The sequence below is a fragment of the Euleptes europaea genome, chromosome 1 (genome assembly GCF_029931775.1).
Source record: "Euleptes europaea isolate rEulEur1 chromosome 1, rEulEur1.hap1, whole genome shotgun sequence".
Classification (NCBI taxonomy): Eukaryota; Metazoa; Chordata; class Lepidosauria; order Squamata; family Sphaerodactylidae; genus Euleptes; species Euleptes europaea.
The window spans coordinates 27,258,717-27,275,035 of NC_079312.1; the positions used below are offsets into that span (position 1 = coordinate 27,258,717).

General features: G+C 46.0%; 1 protein-coding gene across 1 annotated transcript; it reads left to right on the top strand.

The window, feature by feature from the left end:
* The first annotated feature begins 708 nt into the window (after window positions 1-708).
* On the top strand, window positions 709-11,203 carry LOC130482099 (olfactory receptor 2G3-like). The gene is made up of 3 exons (XM_056854918.1): window positions 709-724; window positions 2,788-2,799; window positions 10,296-11,203. Exons 1-3 carry the CDS (start codon window positions 709-711, stop codon window positions 11,201-11,203), a joined length of 936 nt encoding a protein of 311 aa, XP_056710896.1.
* Window positions 11,204-16,319: the final 5,116 nt, after the last annotated feature.

Below are 16,319 nucleotides of genomic sequence, written 5' to 3' on the forward strand. Positions count from 1 at the left end.
GGTCAATGCAAGGAGGGGGTCTGTCAGTGGTGGAACGGAGTAAACGTTTCCAGAGTGGTGCCTGTCTCGTTTGTGGAGGGTTGGGGCATTTTGCCACTCGTTGCCCATCCCGGCCTGAAAGACCGGCTCCAGTCCAGCCAGCCGCTGTTGAGTCGGAGAAGGCACGCACCGAGGGACAGGCCCACCGCAAGAGCATCCCGCCGGGACGACGAGGGACACCCACAGCTTTTCAGCTTCAACTCACCCAAGAACTACTGAAAGCTCATTGGAGCCGCGGATTACAAACCAAGACTCGTCCTCCAGTGAGGGGGATGAGTGGAGCCCGCCGGAAAAAACGTCATCGGTCTGCTGTAAAGGGAGCTCCACAGCAGGCCACTCCGGACCTTGAGCAGGGAGCTCCGGTGATGGTAAGCGATCATGAGGACAATGTGTTCATTAAGGTCGCCCTAGCGTTACCTAGTTGTTATGAGTATCGGCGCTAGTGGATTCAGGCTGTGCTCGGACTTTAATAAATGAAGAGATGGCACGTGAATTACGGGTGAAGAGGGTTGAGTTGCCCGAGCCCATTCAGTTTGCTCAGATGGACGGTAGTGACTAGGGGGGGCGGTCACGCATAGAACAGCCCGGGTTGCCTTGGGAGTTGGGGAACATTGGGAACAGCTCCATTTTACCATAGCCCCCACCATTCAGTACCCCATTGTGTTGGGAATGAACTGGCTACATGGTCATAGTCCTACCATAGACTGGAAAGAACGGACTTGCGTTTTCGCAAGCTCAGTGTGACTGACACAGGAGAGAGGTGGCTTTTAGAGAACAAGTAGCTGCGTTGCAGGAGCAGCCGCCAGCAGAGGCTCTGCCGCCTCAACTCCCCAAGGAATATGCACAGTTTGCAGATGTATTTGATGTGCGCGAGTGTGATGAATTGCCTCCCCACCGAGCCACGGACTATGCAATTGAGGTGGTGGGGGAGGGCAGACTCTCCAAAGGGAAAATCTACCCATGAGCCCTAAGGAAAAGGCGGTGTTAAAAGACTATCTGGACACTAATTTGGCACAGGGGTTCATACGTCCATCTTCGGTGCCTCACTCGGCACCCGCTTTCTTTGTGAAGAAAAAGACTGGTGATTTGCGACTCTGTAGATTTCCGCAGACTCAATGCGGTCACGCAGACTAATGCCTACCCCCTTCCTCTCATTCCAGATCTGCTCGGTCAGTTGAAGGAAGGTCGGATTTTTACTAAACTTGATTTGGTGGAAGCGTACCATCGTATTAGAATCAGAGAAGGAGATGAACACAAGACGGCCTTCTCTAGTTGCTTTGGAATGTTTGAATATTTAGTCATGCCGTTTGGATTGACAGGGGCTCCGAGTGTCTTCATGCAAATAATTAATGAGGTGTTGCATGATTTGTTGTTCAAACGAGTGATTGTTTATTTGGACGATATTTTAATATACACCAAAACCATGGACGAGCATGTGGCTCTAGTGAAAGAAGTGTTGTCGATTGCGTGCCCATAGGTTGTATGCCAAGGTGTCCAAATGTGACTTTCATCAGTCTTCCATAACATTTCTGGGATGTATAGTGTCACAGCAGGGACTCGCTATGGACCCAGAAAAGGTTTGAGCTGTGGTGGAGTGGGAAGTTCCCACTACACGCAAGCAACTGCAGCAATTTCTCGGTTTTGCTAATTTTTACCGCAATTTTATTAGTGACTTTGCACAAGTAGCCTTGCCTCTCACCCCTCTTCTGCGAACGAAAGGAAAGGGGTCTGCAGCCACGCTGCCATCCGCCAGGTTACTTTGGACTCCTGAATGTCAGCAAGCGTTTGATACGCTAAAACGGTTGTTCACGTCCGAACCAGTGTTGAAACACCCTGATTGTGAAAAACCATTCATTGTTCAGGTGGATGCTTCAGATGTTGGGGGGGGGGCACTCTTACAAGTGGGTGAGGGTGGCCAATTGCAACCGTGTGCATATTTTTCTAAGAAATTCTCTCAAGCTGAACTAAACTGGGCTATTTGGAAAAAGGAGGCAGCGGCAGTGAAACATGCCCTTACGGTCTGGAGACATTTTTTGGAAGGGGTTGACGTTCCGTTTGAAGTTTAGACTGATCACAAAAATTTGGAGGCATTAAAAGGGTCTAGAAAATTATTGGCCAAACAGGTTCGTTGGGCACAGTTCTTTGCCAAATTTTGATTTGTGCTAAAACATGTTCCAGGGAAAGAAAATTGTCTGGCTGATGTGTTGTCCTGACTCCCCCAATACCGCTGTCAAATCGACCGCCCCATAGATTCTTTATTCACCCCGGAACAATGGAGGGAGGTGCCAGGATTGGCTGTGGTTACTCGTGCCCAGAGCCAAGCTATGGATTCTGACCCGGCAAGCAGACTCCCGGAGGCTTTCCGCGCGAGGGTGGCCGAAGCCGCACGCCAAGAAGAAGGCCAAAAGCTTCCTCAAGCTCTTACTTGCTGGGGGTGTGTGGTTTCATGGGGCGAAACTGTACGTTCCGGAAACTGTTCGGAGGGAGGTGTTGGAGATGGCTCATGGGGCGAAAACTGCAGGACATTTTGGGTTTGTCAAATCTTTGCATTTATTAAGGTGTCAATTTTGGTGGCCGGGCATGAGAGCTGATGTGGACCTTTTTGTGTGCAGTTGCCCCATTTGCGCAACCTCTAAAACACTTATGGGGAAGCCCCCTGGACTCCTCAAACCCTTGGAAGTCCCGTCCGTTCCCTGGGAGGTTGTTGCCATGGACTTTATTACGGATCTTCCCCCCAGCCGAGGGAAGACAGTGTTGTGGGTGGTGACGGACTTGTTTTCTAAGCAAGTGCATTTTGTTCCTTGTACGGGCTTACCGACAGCCCAGAAGCTGGCACGCGTGTTCGTTACACACGTGATGAAACATCACTTGTTCCCATGCAAGATAATCTCCGACAGGGGCCCCCAGTTCGTGGCAAAGTTCTGGAAAGCCTTTTTAAAACTAATGGGGATAGAACAAGGTTTGTCTTCAGCATACCATCCTTAGACGGATGGACAAACGGAACAAGTCAATTCTGTGTTAGAGTGTTATTTGCGCTGTTATGTGAACTATCACCAGGATGATTGGGTGGATTTACTTCCTTTTGCTGAATATGCTTATAGTAATGCTCCTCATTCGTCTACGGGGTACAGTCCCTTCCAGGTGGTGTACGGCAAGGATTTCGGACCCTTTGGGAACGTAGACCTTCTCCAGGAGGAGGGGATTAAAAGTGAAGTGGGAGATTGGGTGCAGGTGGTCCAGAACACATGGCCTTGGCTCCAGAAAAATCTGGAGCGAGCTAAACGCAAATACAAAGAGCATGCAGATAAACATCGTTCACTGGGGTGGGACTTTCAGGTGGGGGATCAAGTCTACCTTTCCACCAAAAACCTTCGAACTCTACCACTGTGTAAAAAGCTCAGTGACAAGTATGTAGGTCCCTATCCCGTTACAAGAGTGATCAACGAAGTGGCTGTAGAGCTAGCGCTTCCCAAAGCCCTCAGGGGGGTCCATCCGGTGTTTCATATCAGTCTTCTCAAGCCCTGTGTAGCAGCTCCCCAATTTCACCCTGAAACTAAACCTGAGGTACCAACTGTGGTGGGAGGTGAGATGCATCTGGAAGTTTCTAAAATCCTTGATTGCAAACTGAAGAAAGGGAAGTTGTTCTGATACGTTGGAAACATTTGGGACCAGCACATGATGAATGGGTGGCAGCCCCACATGTAGCAGCCCCCCGTCTTGTACGACAATTTCATGACGACTACCCCCAAAAGCCTCGACCTGTCTCGGACCTGGGAGGGGGGGCTTAAGGGGGGCAGAATGTGAAAGTGATGCCAAGAGTCATGCTTATTCATGCTTATTTCTGTTCAAGTGTATCTATTGGTTTTACTGTTCAAGTGTATTGAGTGCTTTTGTTTCTCTGAGATGTTCGAGCTGTCAGGAGTTATGCTGTCCATGGCTCTTGACATGAGTTAGGCCCATGCCTGTTCAAGTGTTAACCTTTGGTTTCGTTTCTCTGAACCGTTCCAGCTGTCCCCGCTCCTCTCCTCCTCCCCTGCTCTGGCCCCCTGCTCAGACCTTGAGTCTCTAGCAGGCAACCTCAGTATTATGGCTTGCTTACTCCCTATTTCCTACCAGGCACCGTTATCTCCTAATTCCCAGGCCGCTTGGTTTTGCACCTGGGATGACTCTATGCTTAAAGTTATGCTTTGTAGTTTGGTTTGCCATTAGCAGCTTTGAACCTGTGGATTGCTTATGCTGTATCCTGCAGCTCCTGAATAAACGTTTACCTGTTTTAGACTTGCCTGTCTGAGCGAGTGACTTTTTGGGATTGCCGAGGTTGGCTGGAGAACCTCACACCCTTCTGCTTTACTTTCATTAACGCCCTCTCCTGCGTGAGAGGCAGTCACTTCTTAAATCTGTCCTTTTGCTCCTAATAAATTAGCATGGCTTAGGTTCACCTACCTGAGCGTCTCTGTTTATGGGAAGCTAGGGATAGACACCTGAGCTGACAGCCTCCTTAAGAACATAAGAAAGGCCCTGATAGATCAGACCAAGGCTCATCAGTTCCAGCAGTCTGTTCACACAGTGGCCAACCAGGTGCCTCTAGGAAGCCCACAAACAAGACAACAGCAGCAGCACCATCCTGCCTGTGCTCCACAGCACCTAATATAATAGGTATGCTCCTCTGATACTAGAGAGAATAGGCATGCAGCATGACTAGTATCCATTTTAACTAATAGTCATGAATAGCCCTTTCCTCCATGAATATGTCCACTCCCCTCTTAAAGTCTTCCAAGTTGGCAGCCATCACCACATCCTGGGGCAGGGAGTGCCACAATTTAACTATACGTTATGTGAAAAAATACTTCCTTTTATCTGTTTTGAATCTCTCACCCTCCAGCTTCAACAGATGACCTCGCGTTCTAGTATTATGGGAGAGGGGGAAAAACGTCTCCCTGTCCACTCTCTCCAAACCATGCATAATTTTATAGACCTCTATCATGTCACCCCTTAGCCACCTTCTTTCCAAGCTAAACAGCCCTAAGCGTCTTAACCGCTCTCCATAGGACAGTTGCTCTAGTCCTTCTCTGGGAGGCCTCTGCAGGGGAAGGGGTTTCTTCTGCTCTGATGGAATATCGATATATCATCAAATCTTCCAAAATACTAATCAAAACCGCAGAGAGAGGCAGTGGAGCCTAAGATCATGCACTCGCTCCCCCACGCAGATGGATAACTGATCACCTAAATGCAGGAGGGGGAAAAGCGAATGCATAATCTTTGCCTCCACTGATGATATATCAATATTCCATCAGAGCAAAGGGAAAAAAACCAAACATGTAGGGCATCCCAAGAAGGAGGCGGCCATGCCAGCCTCCGTCTCCAGTATGGCTTCCTGGGGCATTGCAGAGGGGATGGCTGAAGGCTGGCTGAAGGAGGAGTTGGAGAATGGGGGCATGTTGGGAAATGGGAAGATTGACCCGCGGCTGAACTATGCACCTCCAGGTACCCAAGACTGGCTTGTGACTGTTCTTAATTCCACAATAAAACAGGGTTTGGAAAACCCAGGGGAGTTGTGGGACAAAAGCAAGCTGAGCCCCCAGGAAGGAGAACATCGTGCATAACCTCAACAGAGAACCGAGACAATCACAGGAGAATCATGAGACAAACCAATCATGCATAAGCAACCTCAGTTTAGCTGTGGTTCATACGTATATTCACATTTTGATGTCATTTATTTACTTACTTAGAGATAATGTACTTTAATTTGTGTCATCCAATATCTTCTCAAAGTAGCTACTAACATAATTTTTAAAATTACAATCAAATACTAAATTAAGTAGATGGATGTTTCACAGAGGAAAGGTAAGCAGGCAAGGGAGTGATTTTTTAAATCACATTTTGCTGGTAACTTTTCGTTTGACAAAAAAAAATTCTAAATGGCAGGTGGGCATGGGGAATAGTGAAATTTCATGGGGTGTGTGTGTGTGTTATTTTTGACCCTGAGCACTTTGCAAGGGGGAAGAACCTTCTGGGCTTAGTTACAAGGTGATGCAAAATAATGTTTGACTTCTTAATTGCACAGTTTCCCTCTCTAAACAACTGCATTGCACCTTTCAGAAGCTGCTTGAGAAAGAATAGTGAGCGCTCTCCTGTGTCCTGGAATGATGTCAATAAAAGGAGCCTCTTGCCTCCCACAAGGCTCTTTGGGAGAAGACAGGCCAGGCTGAGATGCCTAGAGATCATAGCCGATACACGCAGATATTAGGGAATGGTCCTGCACCAGAACAGCCAAGATGCCAGGCTGAAGCCGGCTTATTAACCAGGTTTTTTGGGGGGAGTGGATGGACTTCTACCATTATATATTCCTGACTCCTCCTCGTTCCTTTTCCCCTTCTGCCATGGTTGTTTCCCCTTTTTACTCTTCTGCATTCGATTTGTTTCTATCTACTCATATCCTTCTTTCTTTATGTAATGCAGAAATTAAAAGCTTGGGGATCTAACGGTGCAGTCCTGCAAGCACTTTCCCGGGATTAAGCCCCATTGAATAGTCCTGAATAAACCACCTCTGAACATCTCTTGCCTTGAAAACCCTGCTGGGTCACCATAACTCAACTGTGATTTGACTGCACACACACACACACACACACACACACTTCTTAGGATGGCACTGTAATTGCATTCTGTATGACACTAAGCTAGAATCACCCCCTGCTTCTGTCTGCCTGTCAGTCCAATCTTCTTCTCTCCCATTGAATCCCCAAGCCATTCCTCTCCCTACCTGTTGTCTGTTCCTCCTCCTACCTCTGCCTCTCTCCAGCCATCCCCCAGTTTGTGTATTTCTCTGTATGTTTTTCCTGGCTTGGCTCTAGTTCTATTTCTCCTTCTAGGGACCATCTCTCTTCTCCAGTCTCCCCTGCCCATCATATTCTCACCCCTGTCTATAACTCCTGCTGCATCTTGAACATAGTCTCTGCATGGCAGAGGTCCAAGCCCTGTGGATCTGGTGAGAAGTCCTTCAGCCCTGAGATAAGCCACCGGCTCCTTGAACAAAGACACCTGTCTCTCCCATCCATGGACCTCTCTCTCCCTGGCATGCTATAGAGGCCTCAGAGATACCCTTCAGCAGCGAACAGGAAAGGATCTGGAAGAAGCAAAGCTACCTGTTTCTATGCAAGCCAGAGGTGAGGTTGGGAAGTAGAGCATCCAGGGAAGGGCAAGAAAGAGGGCAAACTCTACAGACAGCAGAATAATTGTATGTGAAATGGAGAAATGATTAAATATTTAATATTCATTTTTCCAGACTGAGAAATACCGGTACTCATTTTCTTGATACAAAGGTGATATGTTTGCTTTCTTTCTTCTCCTTTGTACTTTCCACCTATGTTTTGGAACATTATCATTGTGGGTTGTGGAAGTCGTGGGGTTAATTGAAGTAGAAAAGAACCAGTAAGAAAAGCTAAATAACAGTAGGTAGGTTTACCCTGTATGTGTTTAAAAGTGCAAAGATTAACAACTGCTTTGAAAAAAAAACACCCTTATTTTTAGCTATCTTTTAAAATATTTAAACTGAAACCAATGCCTTTCAATTTGCCTTTTAGGGAAGGTGTTCATTTTATTTCTAATCATTCCTGAGGAATAGCCATTTTAATCTGTTGCCACAAAAACAGAAGTCCAGTAGCACCCTAAAGACAGACAACATATATTTCAGCATGAGGTTTTGTGTGTTAGAGCTCACTTCATTTAATGCATGGTTTGTATTTCCATAGGATATAGGTCTTTTATGCATGGCTGTTTCACTCACCGTCACCCCTCCGATGACTTCGGGTCTTTGGGTTGATTATGCATGCCGTTTGTGTCCATCAAAGGTCATCTTGCTCTCCCCCTGCATTTCCTCGTGTTGTGCCCCTCGTTTTGAGGGACCTGTTTTATCTCAAAGTTGAAAACAAGGACAAAACGTGGGGAAATGCAGAGGGAGAGTTAGGCGACCCTTGACAGACGCAAGCAGCATACATAATCCAGACAAAGACCCGAAGTCGTCAGAAGGGTGGCGGCAAGAGAAACAGCCATGCATAAAAGACCACAGATTTATACTTAAAGTTACAAGCAACAGAAATGTAGAACTATGAAGTCACCTGCAACTTCGAAGGGCTTCAGAAAGCTGTGAAGAGGTTTAGTAAAGGACTCAAGTGATACACACTGGGGGGAAATCTTAACAGCACTTATGGAAAGAGAACTGGTTGTGAATTTCAAATGCGGAGACATCTTAAAATGCCCTTAAAACACAGCATCTCCACATTCCCATCTTTCCATTGCTTGTAATTTTAGATATAAATCTATCTCCTGTGTATGTACAGTCTACGCCTCTGAAGAAGTGAGCGCTGACTCACCAGTCTCCAAGGCTTCTTCTGAAATCAATTTGGTAGTCTTTAAGGTGCCACTGGACTTCTGAATGCTTTAATTTTTAGTTTTTTTTTCCTGTACCTCTTTTGGCTACACATCCTTTTGGAGATTTGGCAGCCAGAATGGTGTGTAGCATTGAAATGTGGGGCCCCACAGATTTATACAACAGTTTATGCTACTTGCTACTTTATTTTCATTGCTTTCCTAGTAATTCCTCAGACTGAAAACTGTCTGCAGCACTTCAAAATGTTCAATGCATGTTCTAATATGTCCCCATATTTGAAATTGACAGACTTTTCTGAACCCATAAGTGATATTAAGATTTTTGTACTGGCGTGCATCACTTTGGTCCTAGATGAAACTGAATCTTCTGCTATGCAGATCTTGTCTGAAGGTCTTCAGAGTTGCAGGCAGTTTTACTTTCTGAATAGTTTACTGTCCTGAATCAGTTAAGTTGCACTAACCCAGTGCCTTGGGAGTCCTCACTGTGGTCCTCCTTCCCTTGTCAGTTTATCCTTACCCTCCGCTCCACCTTTTCATGGAGCACACAATTCATAAGCCCATTTGTCTTCTTATGTAGCTTCAGTACAGTCCTAAGGAAAATTACAAAGCCTGTATGTAGTCTAGAGATCAGTTGTAATTCTGGGAGATCTCCAGGCCTCACCGGGAGGTTGGCAACCCTAGTAATTGGGCTGGATTGAGATGTGCTGTTGGGCCAGTATCATGGCTGGATATTTGGCTTGCTCAAGGATATTGGTAAGCATACAGAATATCTATGCACCTTAGAGGAACAGGACATTTTCTCCCTTTACCTCTTCTCTTCTCCTGTTTACAGCTTTGACTTGCTTTCCAGATGCATGTGCTCTATGCATTACACGTGGATTTAAGTGCTTTATGCTGGGCACTGCCTTTGTGTGTATGGACACTGCTCCTTGACCCCTACCAGTCTCCACTCCTTGAACTCATCCAACACTTTGCCTTGACCCCAAAGGCCAACGCAAGATAACAGGATTCTGTTTTTGTCAAGTTGGCTGCTCTACTAGGTTGACAACTGCACACATCGTATATGAGAGACGTATACAAACCAGTAGTACAACTAGAACCAATCTGACCAGATGTTTGAGTAATTGGTAATAGATTTTACAACCTATACACATGCCTGGTTTGAAATGTTTGTATATGTATGTATGTATGTATGTATGTATGTATGTATGTATGTATGTATGTATGTATGTAAATGTGTGTAGGCTTAACATGGGTTTTAATTGACCACTGATGAAGGCCCAATTGGCCGAAACGTGTTTGGTATGTGGTTACAGATATCAACCCTAGGAAATGCCATTGTGCTATTTTAATGTTTTAAAATATTTTTAACCTTTACATAGTGTTTTGAATAAATTATATCTTCTTTCTTTCTTTCTTTCTTTCTTTCTTTCTTTCTTTCTTTCTTTCTTTCTTTCTTTCTTTCTTTCTTTCTTTCTTTCTTTCTTTCTTTCTTTCTTTCTTTCCTTCCAACCTTGGGTACCCAGTTTCGTCAAGTTGGCAACCACTGGGAAAGTTCTATGTCCTATATTGGTTAGGATGCTTTTCTTTTATGCATCCAGTTGACATCGAGATGTAATTGATACAGTAATTATTTTTGTTAGACTGGGCAGTAGCAAAAATTTGGTCCTGGATTTTGGAGGCTTAAGTCTGATCCCATTTTAAATACCAGAGTTTCTGGGTGATCACGAACAATTCACAGTCTCTCACCCCCCCCCCAACATATTGCTTCAGTGTCAGTAGTTCACACCAGCTGTCTTTTTCATTTCATTGATTTTTATAGATGATCAACCAGGATGTCTTATGGGGAAAATGTAACCAAAGCAACCAAGGAGAATTCATCTTACTGGGAGTGGCTGACCGCCCTCGCTTGGAGATGGTGCTCTTTGCAGTCATCTTGTTCTGCTACACAGTGACCCTCCTTGGCAACACAACCATCATTGCGGTGTCCCAACTGGTTCCCAGTCTTCGCACCCCCATGTATTTCTTCCTCAGCAATCTCTCCTTTCTGGACCTCTGTTACACAACCAGTATTGGCCCCCAGATCCTGATGCATTTCTGGAGGGAAAAAAAGACCATTACTTATGCTGCCTGTGCAGTACAGTTGTTCATCTCCCTTGGTCTGGGCTCCACAGAGTGTGTTCTGTTGGCAGTCATGGCTTATGACCGCTATGCAGCGGTCTGCCAACCTCTGCGCTACACTGCCATCATGAGCCATTCAGTGTGTTCCACAATGGCGGCTGCCTCCTGGATGAGCGGCTTCGGCAACTCACTAGTGCAGACGGCAATGACTATGACTCTCCCGTTGTGTGGACACAACGAGGTGGACCATTTCTTCTGTGAAGTGCCGGCTTTGCTCAAACTGGCTTGTGTGGACACTTCAGTCAACGAGGCCGAGCTCTTTGGGATCAGTGTTGTCTTCCTTCTGGTACCACTTGGGCTCATCATAGTCTCATACGGCTATATCACAGTTGCCGTACTGAGGATCCGCTCAGCCAAAGGCAGGCGCAAGGCTTTCAACACCTGTGTCTCCCACCTGACCGTGGTGTTGCTCTTCTACGGCTCAGCAATTTTTAGTTATCTCCAGCCTCCTTCCAGGTACTCCCGTGACCAAGGCAAAATGATGTCCCTGTTCTATACGTTGATTGTTCCAATGCTTAACCCTTTAATCTATACACTGAGGAACAAAGAGGTCCACAGAGCTCTAAGAAGACTAATGGGCAGGGATTCAACAGCTTAGCCCAGTGGCTCCCAAATTCTTATGGAGAATCAGTAGGGTTGCCAACCTCCAGGTACTAGCTGGAGATCTCCTGCTATTACAACTGATCTCCAGCTGATAGACATCAGTTCACCTGGAGAAAATGGCCACTTTGGCAGTTGGAATCTATGGCATTGAAGTCCCTCCCTTCCCCAAACTCCATCCTCCTCAGGCTCTGCTCCAAAAACCTCCCGTAGGGCGAAGAGGGACCCGGCAACCCTAAGAATCAGCAATGCCTTTTAATAAATAATTTTCCATTACAATTATTTATACCTCCCTTTCCTAAATTTTTCGCTCAAAGAAGCTTACATCAAAAGTCTCTAAAGTAAATCCAGCAGTCAGCAAGAATCAGTCTATAACCCAGAAAGCATCACAGTAATAAAAGCACGGGTGAGTCATAGCCACAGTGAGGCAACAGAACGAAATTAATGAAACCAAACCAGAAAAACACAACCAGAACACAAATCATGCCCTGGTAACATCTTTTCTTTTCTTGGTACCTAAACACTAACAACAGAAGTGCTAGGGAGACCTCTCAAGGAAGAGTATGTCAGAGCTGTGGTGATACCAGTGCTGAGACGGGTCTCTGTCTACCGTGCATCCTTTGTTTGGATGAAACTAGGGAAAGGTTTGTTTCTGTTTTATGGATGGTTTTTATGCTTCTTATGTCCAATGTCTTGCTTTGTAATGTCTTGTCTTTTTATATACTGTGGTTTTATTTGCATGTGGCCTTGAGCAGGACTCTGAAGAGACCGTATAGAAATATTCTAATTGAACTGATAAATAAAACAAAAAGTCTTCACTCGGAAGACAATGATTTTTATTCATTTTATTTATGTTTATTTATTATTGAATTTATAGACCACTCTTTCCCAGCCAAGGCTGGGCTCAGAAGAAGAAGAGGAAGAAGAGTTGGTTTTTATATGCTGATTTTCTCTACCTTTTAAGGAGAATCAAACCAGCTTACCATCACCTTTCCTTCCCCTCCCCACAACAGACACCCTGTGAGGTAGGTGAGGCTGAGAGAGTTCAGAGAGAACTGTGACTGGCCCAAGGTCACCCAGCTGGCTTCATGTGTAGGAGTGGGGCATCAAACCTGGTTCTCCAGATTAGAGGACATCGCTCATGTGGAGGAGTGGGGAATCAATCCCAGTTCTCCAGATTAGAGTCCACCACTCTTAACCACTACACCACGGTGGCTCTCAGAGAGGTTAACATAATTAAAACATCGGTGAAATAAAGCAAGCAGTAATAAATTAACATGTAAATTTACATAAAATCCATATATTCCTAAAGCTAAAATCCAGCTGGTGCATAATTCATGGCAAACAGGGCAGCACCTGGCCCGGGAAGGAATGGTCAGGACCCCCAAGTTAAAACCCAGATGGAATAGTAGAAGGAAAGGTGGAAGGGAGGCCAGCTGTGATGGAAACCGTAGCTGACTTCCACCATAGGCCAGGCAGAACATATCAGTCTTTTAAGGCACTGCAGAACTGCATCAGGGCCCTGATCTCACCAGGTAGAGAGTTCCACCAGGCTGGGTCCAGGGCCGAAAATGCCCTAGTTCTGGTCGAAGACAGCCAGACACTTTTTGTGCTGGGGATCACCAGAAGGTTGGTATTCGTGGAGTGTAACACTCTTTGGGGGGCGTACCAGGAGAGGCGGTCCTGCAGATACAATTAGGGTTGCCAACCTCCACGTAGTGAGGGAGAAATTAGACACCACTGTACCAGTATCAACAGATAAGGAATTTAGTACAGGAGCGAAGAAATACTAGAAGTGCAAAATATATTTATAAGCTACTGTGTCTAAACAAATACGCACAGACAATTATACACAATCTTGACAAAATTATCATACATCAACAGTACATGCCATCTCAGGGGCGGCAGAAAACAAGGAAAGTATAACTATACAAGAGTGCAATGTCTCTCACTGTATGTACATCATTTACTGTATAAGTATCATACAGGTAAGTAACCAGTTTTGTAAATGTTGTTGTACAGTTCCAAAGGGATTTGTTTCCAGGAGGATTGCTTCAAGGAAGATACCGAAGAGGAGGGTAGCATGCTTGTTTCTGCATTTGAGATTCAGGCCTTGGAGGAGTTGCAGGAAATGGGAAAGACCGATGAAGAATTTAAAGAATTTGAAACGGCCGTATCTTCCTTGAAGCAATCCTCCTGGAAACAAATCCCTTTGGAACTGTACAACAACATTTACAAAACTGGTTACTTACCTGTATGATACTTATACAGTAAATGATGTACATACAGTGAGAGACATTGCACTCTTGTATAGTTATACTTTCCTTGTTTTCTGCCGCCCCTGAGATGGCATGTACTGTTGATGTATGATAATTTTGTCAAGATTGTGTATAATTGTCTGTGCGTATTTGTTTAGACACAGTAGCTTATAAATATATTTTGCACTTCTAGTATTTCTTCGCTCCTGTACTAACCTCCATGTAGTAGCTGGAGATCTCCTGCTATTGCATCTGATCTCCAGCCGATAGAGATCAGTTCACCTGGAGAAAATGGCTGCTTTGGCAATTGGACTCTATGGCATTGGTATCCCTCCCCTCCCCAAACCACTCCCTCCTCAGGCTCCACCCCAAAAACCTCCCACCGGTGGCAAAGAGGGACCTGGCAACCCTAAGATACAGTGGTCCCAGACTGTGTAGGGCTTTAAAGGTTAATACCAGCACCTTGAACTTGATCGGGTACTTAGGGTTGCCAACCTCCAGGTACTAGCTGGAGATCTCCTGCTATTACAACTGATCTCCAGCCGATAGAGATCAGTTCACCTGTAGAAAATGGCTGCTTTGGCAATTGGACTCCATGGCCTTGAAGTCCCTCCCCTCCCAAACCCCACCCTCCTCAGGCTCTGCCCCAAAAACCTCCCACCGGTGGTGAAGAGGGACCTGGCAACACTACTGGTACTTCACCTGGAGCCAGTGCAGTTGTCTGAACACTGGATGGATACGTACTCTCGGCAGGGGTCCCCGTAAGAACCCTCTCTGCTGCATTATGGACCAGCTGGAGTTTCCGGAGCAGTCTCAAGGGCAGCCCCACGTAGCACGACTTACAGTAATCTAGCCTGGAGGCGACAGTCACATGGTTCACTGTGACTAGGTAGGAGCAGGAAGAGGTATGGCGCCAGCTGCCTAGCCTGGTGGAGATGGTGAAAAGCTGCCTTGGCTGTGGCTGTGACCTGGGCCTCCATTGATAAGGAGGCATCAAAGGTCACACCCAGGATCTTGACGGCAGATGCAGATGTCAGTGGCACACCATCAATAGCCGGGAGCTGGCGCACTGCCTCCAGGCCCTAACGATCCAGCCACAGGACCTCCATCTTTGATGGATTTAATTTCAATCGGCTGAGTTGCAATCACTTTGTCAAGGGCAGCTCAATATACCAAACATTACAGTAGTCTGCCTGTGATGTTACCAAGACATAGACGAGCATGGCTCGGTCTGCTGAGTCTAGGAAGGGAGAGAGATGGTGAGCCAGATGCAGCCAACAGAAGGCACTCTTGGCCAGTGGCCACCCTATCATCCAGCTGTTCATATAGCAAGGTTGGATTCATGAGAAATCCCACCCCCCGGTCTCTTGGCCTCCCCTCTAAATGCCAGCTCTACTAGGTCCAGGATGAGTAGATCCCGTCCCACTAAAAGATCAGCCTTCCCGATCAGCATTACTTCCATCTTGTGGGGATTCAACTTCAGCTTGAAGAAATGTCTTCTCAAAGCGCCTAACAAAAATAATTTAAAAAATGGCAATTGGCTCCTAAATTAAGAAAGTAGATTTTCACAGAAGAAAGGGAGGCAGGCAAGGAGATTGTGTTTTTTTTAATCACTTTTGCTAATCACTATTTTGTTTGAACCCCCCTTCCCAAAAAAAAACCCAATTCGGAATGGTGGAATGAGCATTGGCGTGGGGGTGTAATAGGGACAAAAAAGGTTATTTATGGCCCTGAGCACTTTGCAGGGAGAAAAGTGCTTTCCTTGCTTAGTTACAGACTCATGAATCCCAAGGTTTGGTTGCTTTTAATTGCACACAGTTTGGTTGCCTCTTAATTGCACTAAACAAGTGTAATGGGTGGTTGGCCCCTGATGACACCATCTCCATTCGGGTTCCTTGGGGCTCCACGTATCCATTCTCCAGACAATTTCCTTGCAACATTCAGATGCTGGTGGACACCAACAGCTGCCTCTGCAGCCAAGATTTTGCTCATAAAAAATGCTCTTCAGGTCCCCCCTGCCCTCCCCAAAGCTCTATGGGGTTATGTGGTGAATCACCTGCAGGAGACAGTCTGCGATTGGGAGTCTGAGCCAGACTTGTGAAGATGCTGGGCTGAAGCAGACAGGACAACGGAAGAGGACTCGCCGGGAGAGCAATGTGTCTTCCATGTGTCTGCCTCCCAAGTTCTGCCTCTTTCTATTCCTCTCCTCACTGTTTCCTATCTCTGACTCCTTTCTACTTGCGATCACTTTTCAGCCTTTTGCTAACCATCCGGGCGCATTCGATCTCTCTGTGTATGGACTTCCTCTCCTTGTAGACTATCAACATGTAAAACCTAGAGTTTTATTTCACTTTTTTTTTTTGGTGAAACTAAAGCTGCTGTCCTGTACATACCCATTGAGACCTCTTTTCTTTCTAATTGTGTTTTCCGCTCAGCCTTCCTTTTTCTCATATTCTCATCCCTCTGTCTCTCTCTCTCCTGGTCTGTATCTTTTCCCATCTGTGTGCTTCTCTTGGCTGGATGCTTGCTTTCTGTCTCTTCCCTCTCTCTCAAGGAACTATCTCTCCTTACTACCTCATTTTCTTCTAGCCACAGGTCCACTCAAATCTTTACTTCCCAGTTCTTCCCTCATCACAAGCAGCAGGATAGGCAGTCCATCCTTGGACCTCTCGACATCCCTTCCTCGCATAGATGCATCAGAGATGACCTCCAATGGTGCCTAAGAAAAGATCTGGTGGAAGAAAAACTGCTTGCTTTGAAGCAAGCCAAATGTGAGGTTGGGGAGTGGGGCATCCAAAGAAAAACAAAGTTCTCTCTCTCTCTCTCTCTCTCTCTCTCTCTCTCTCTCTCTCTCTC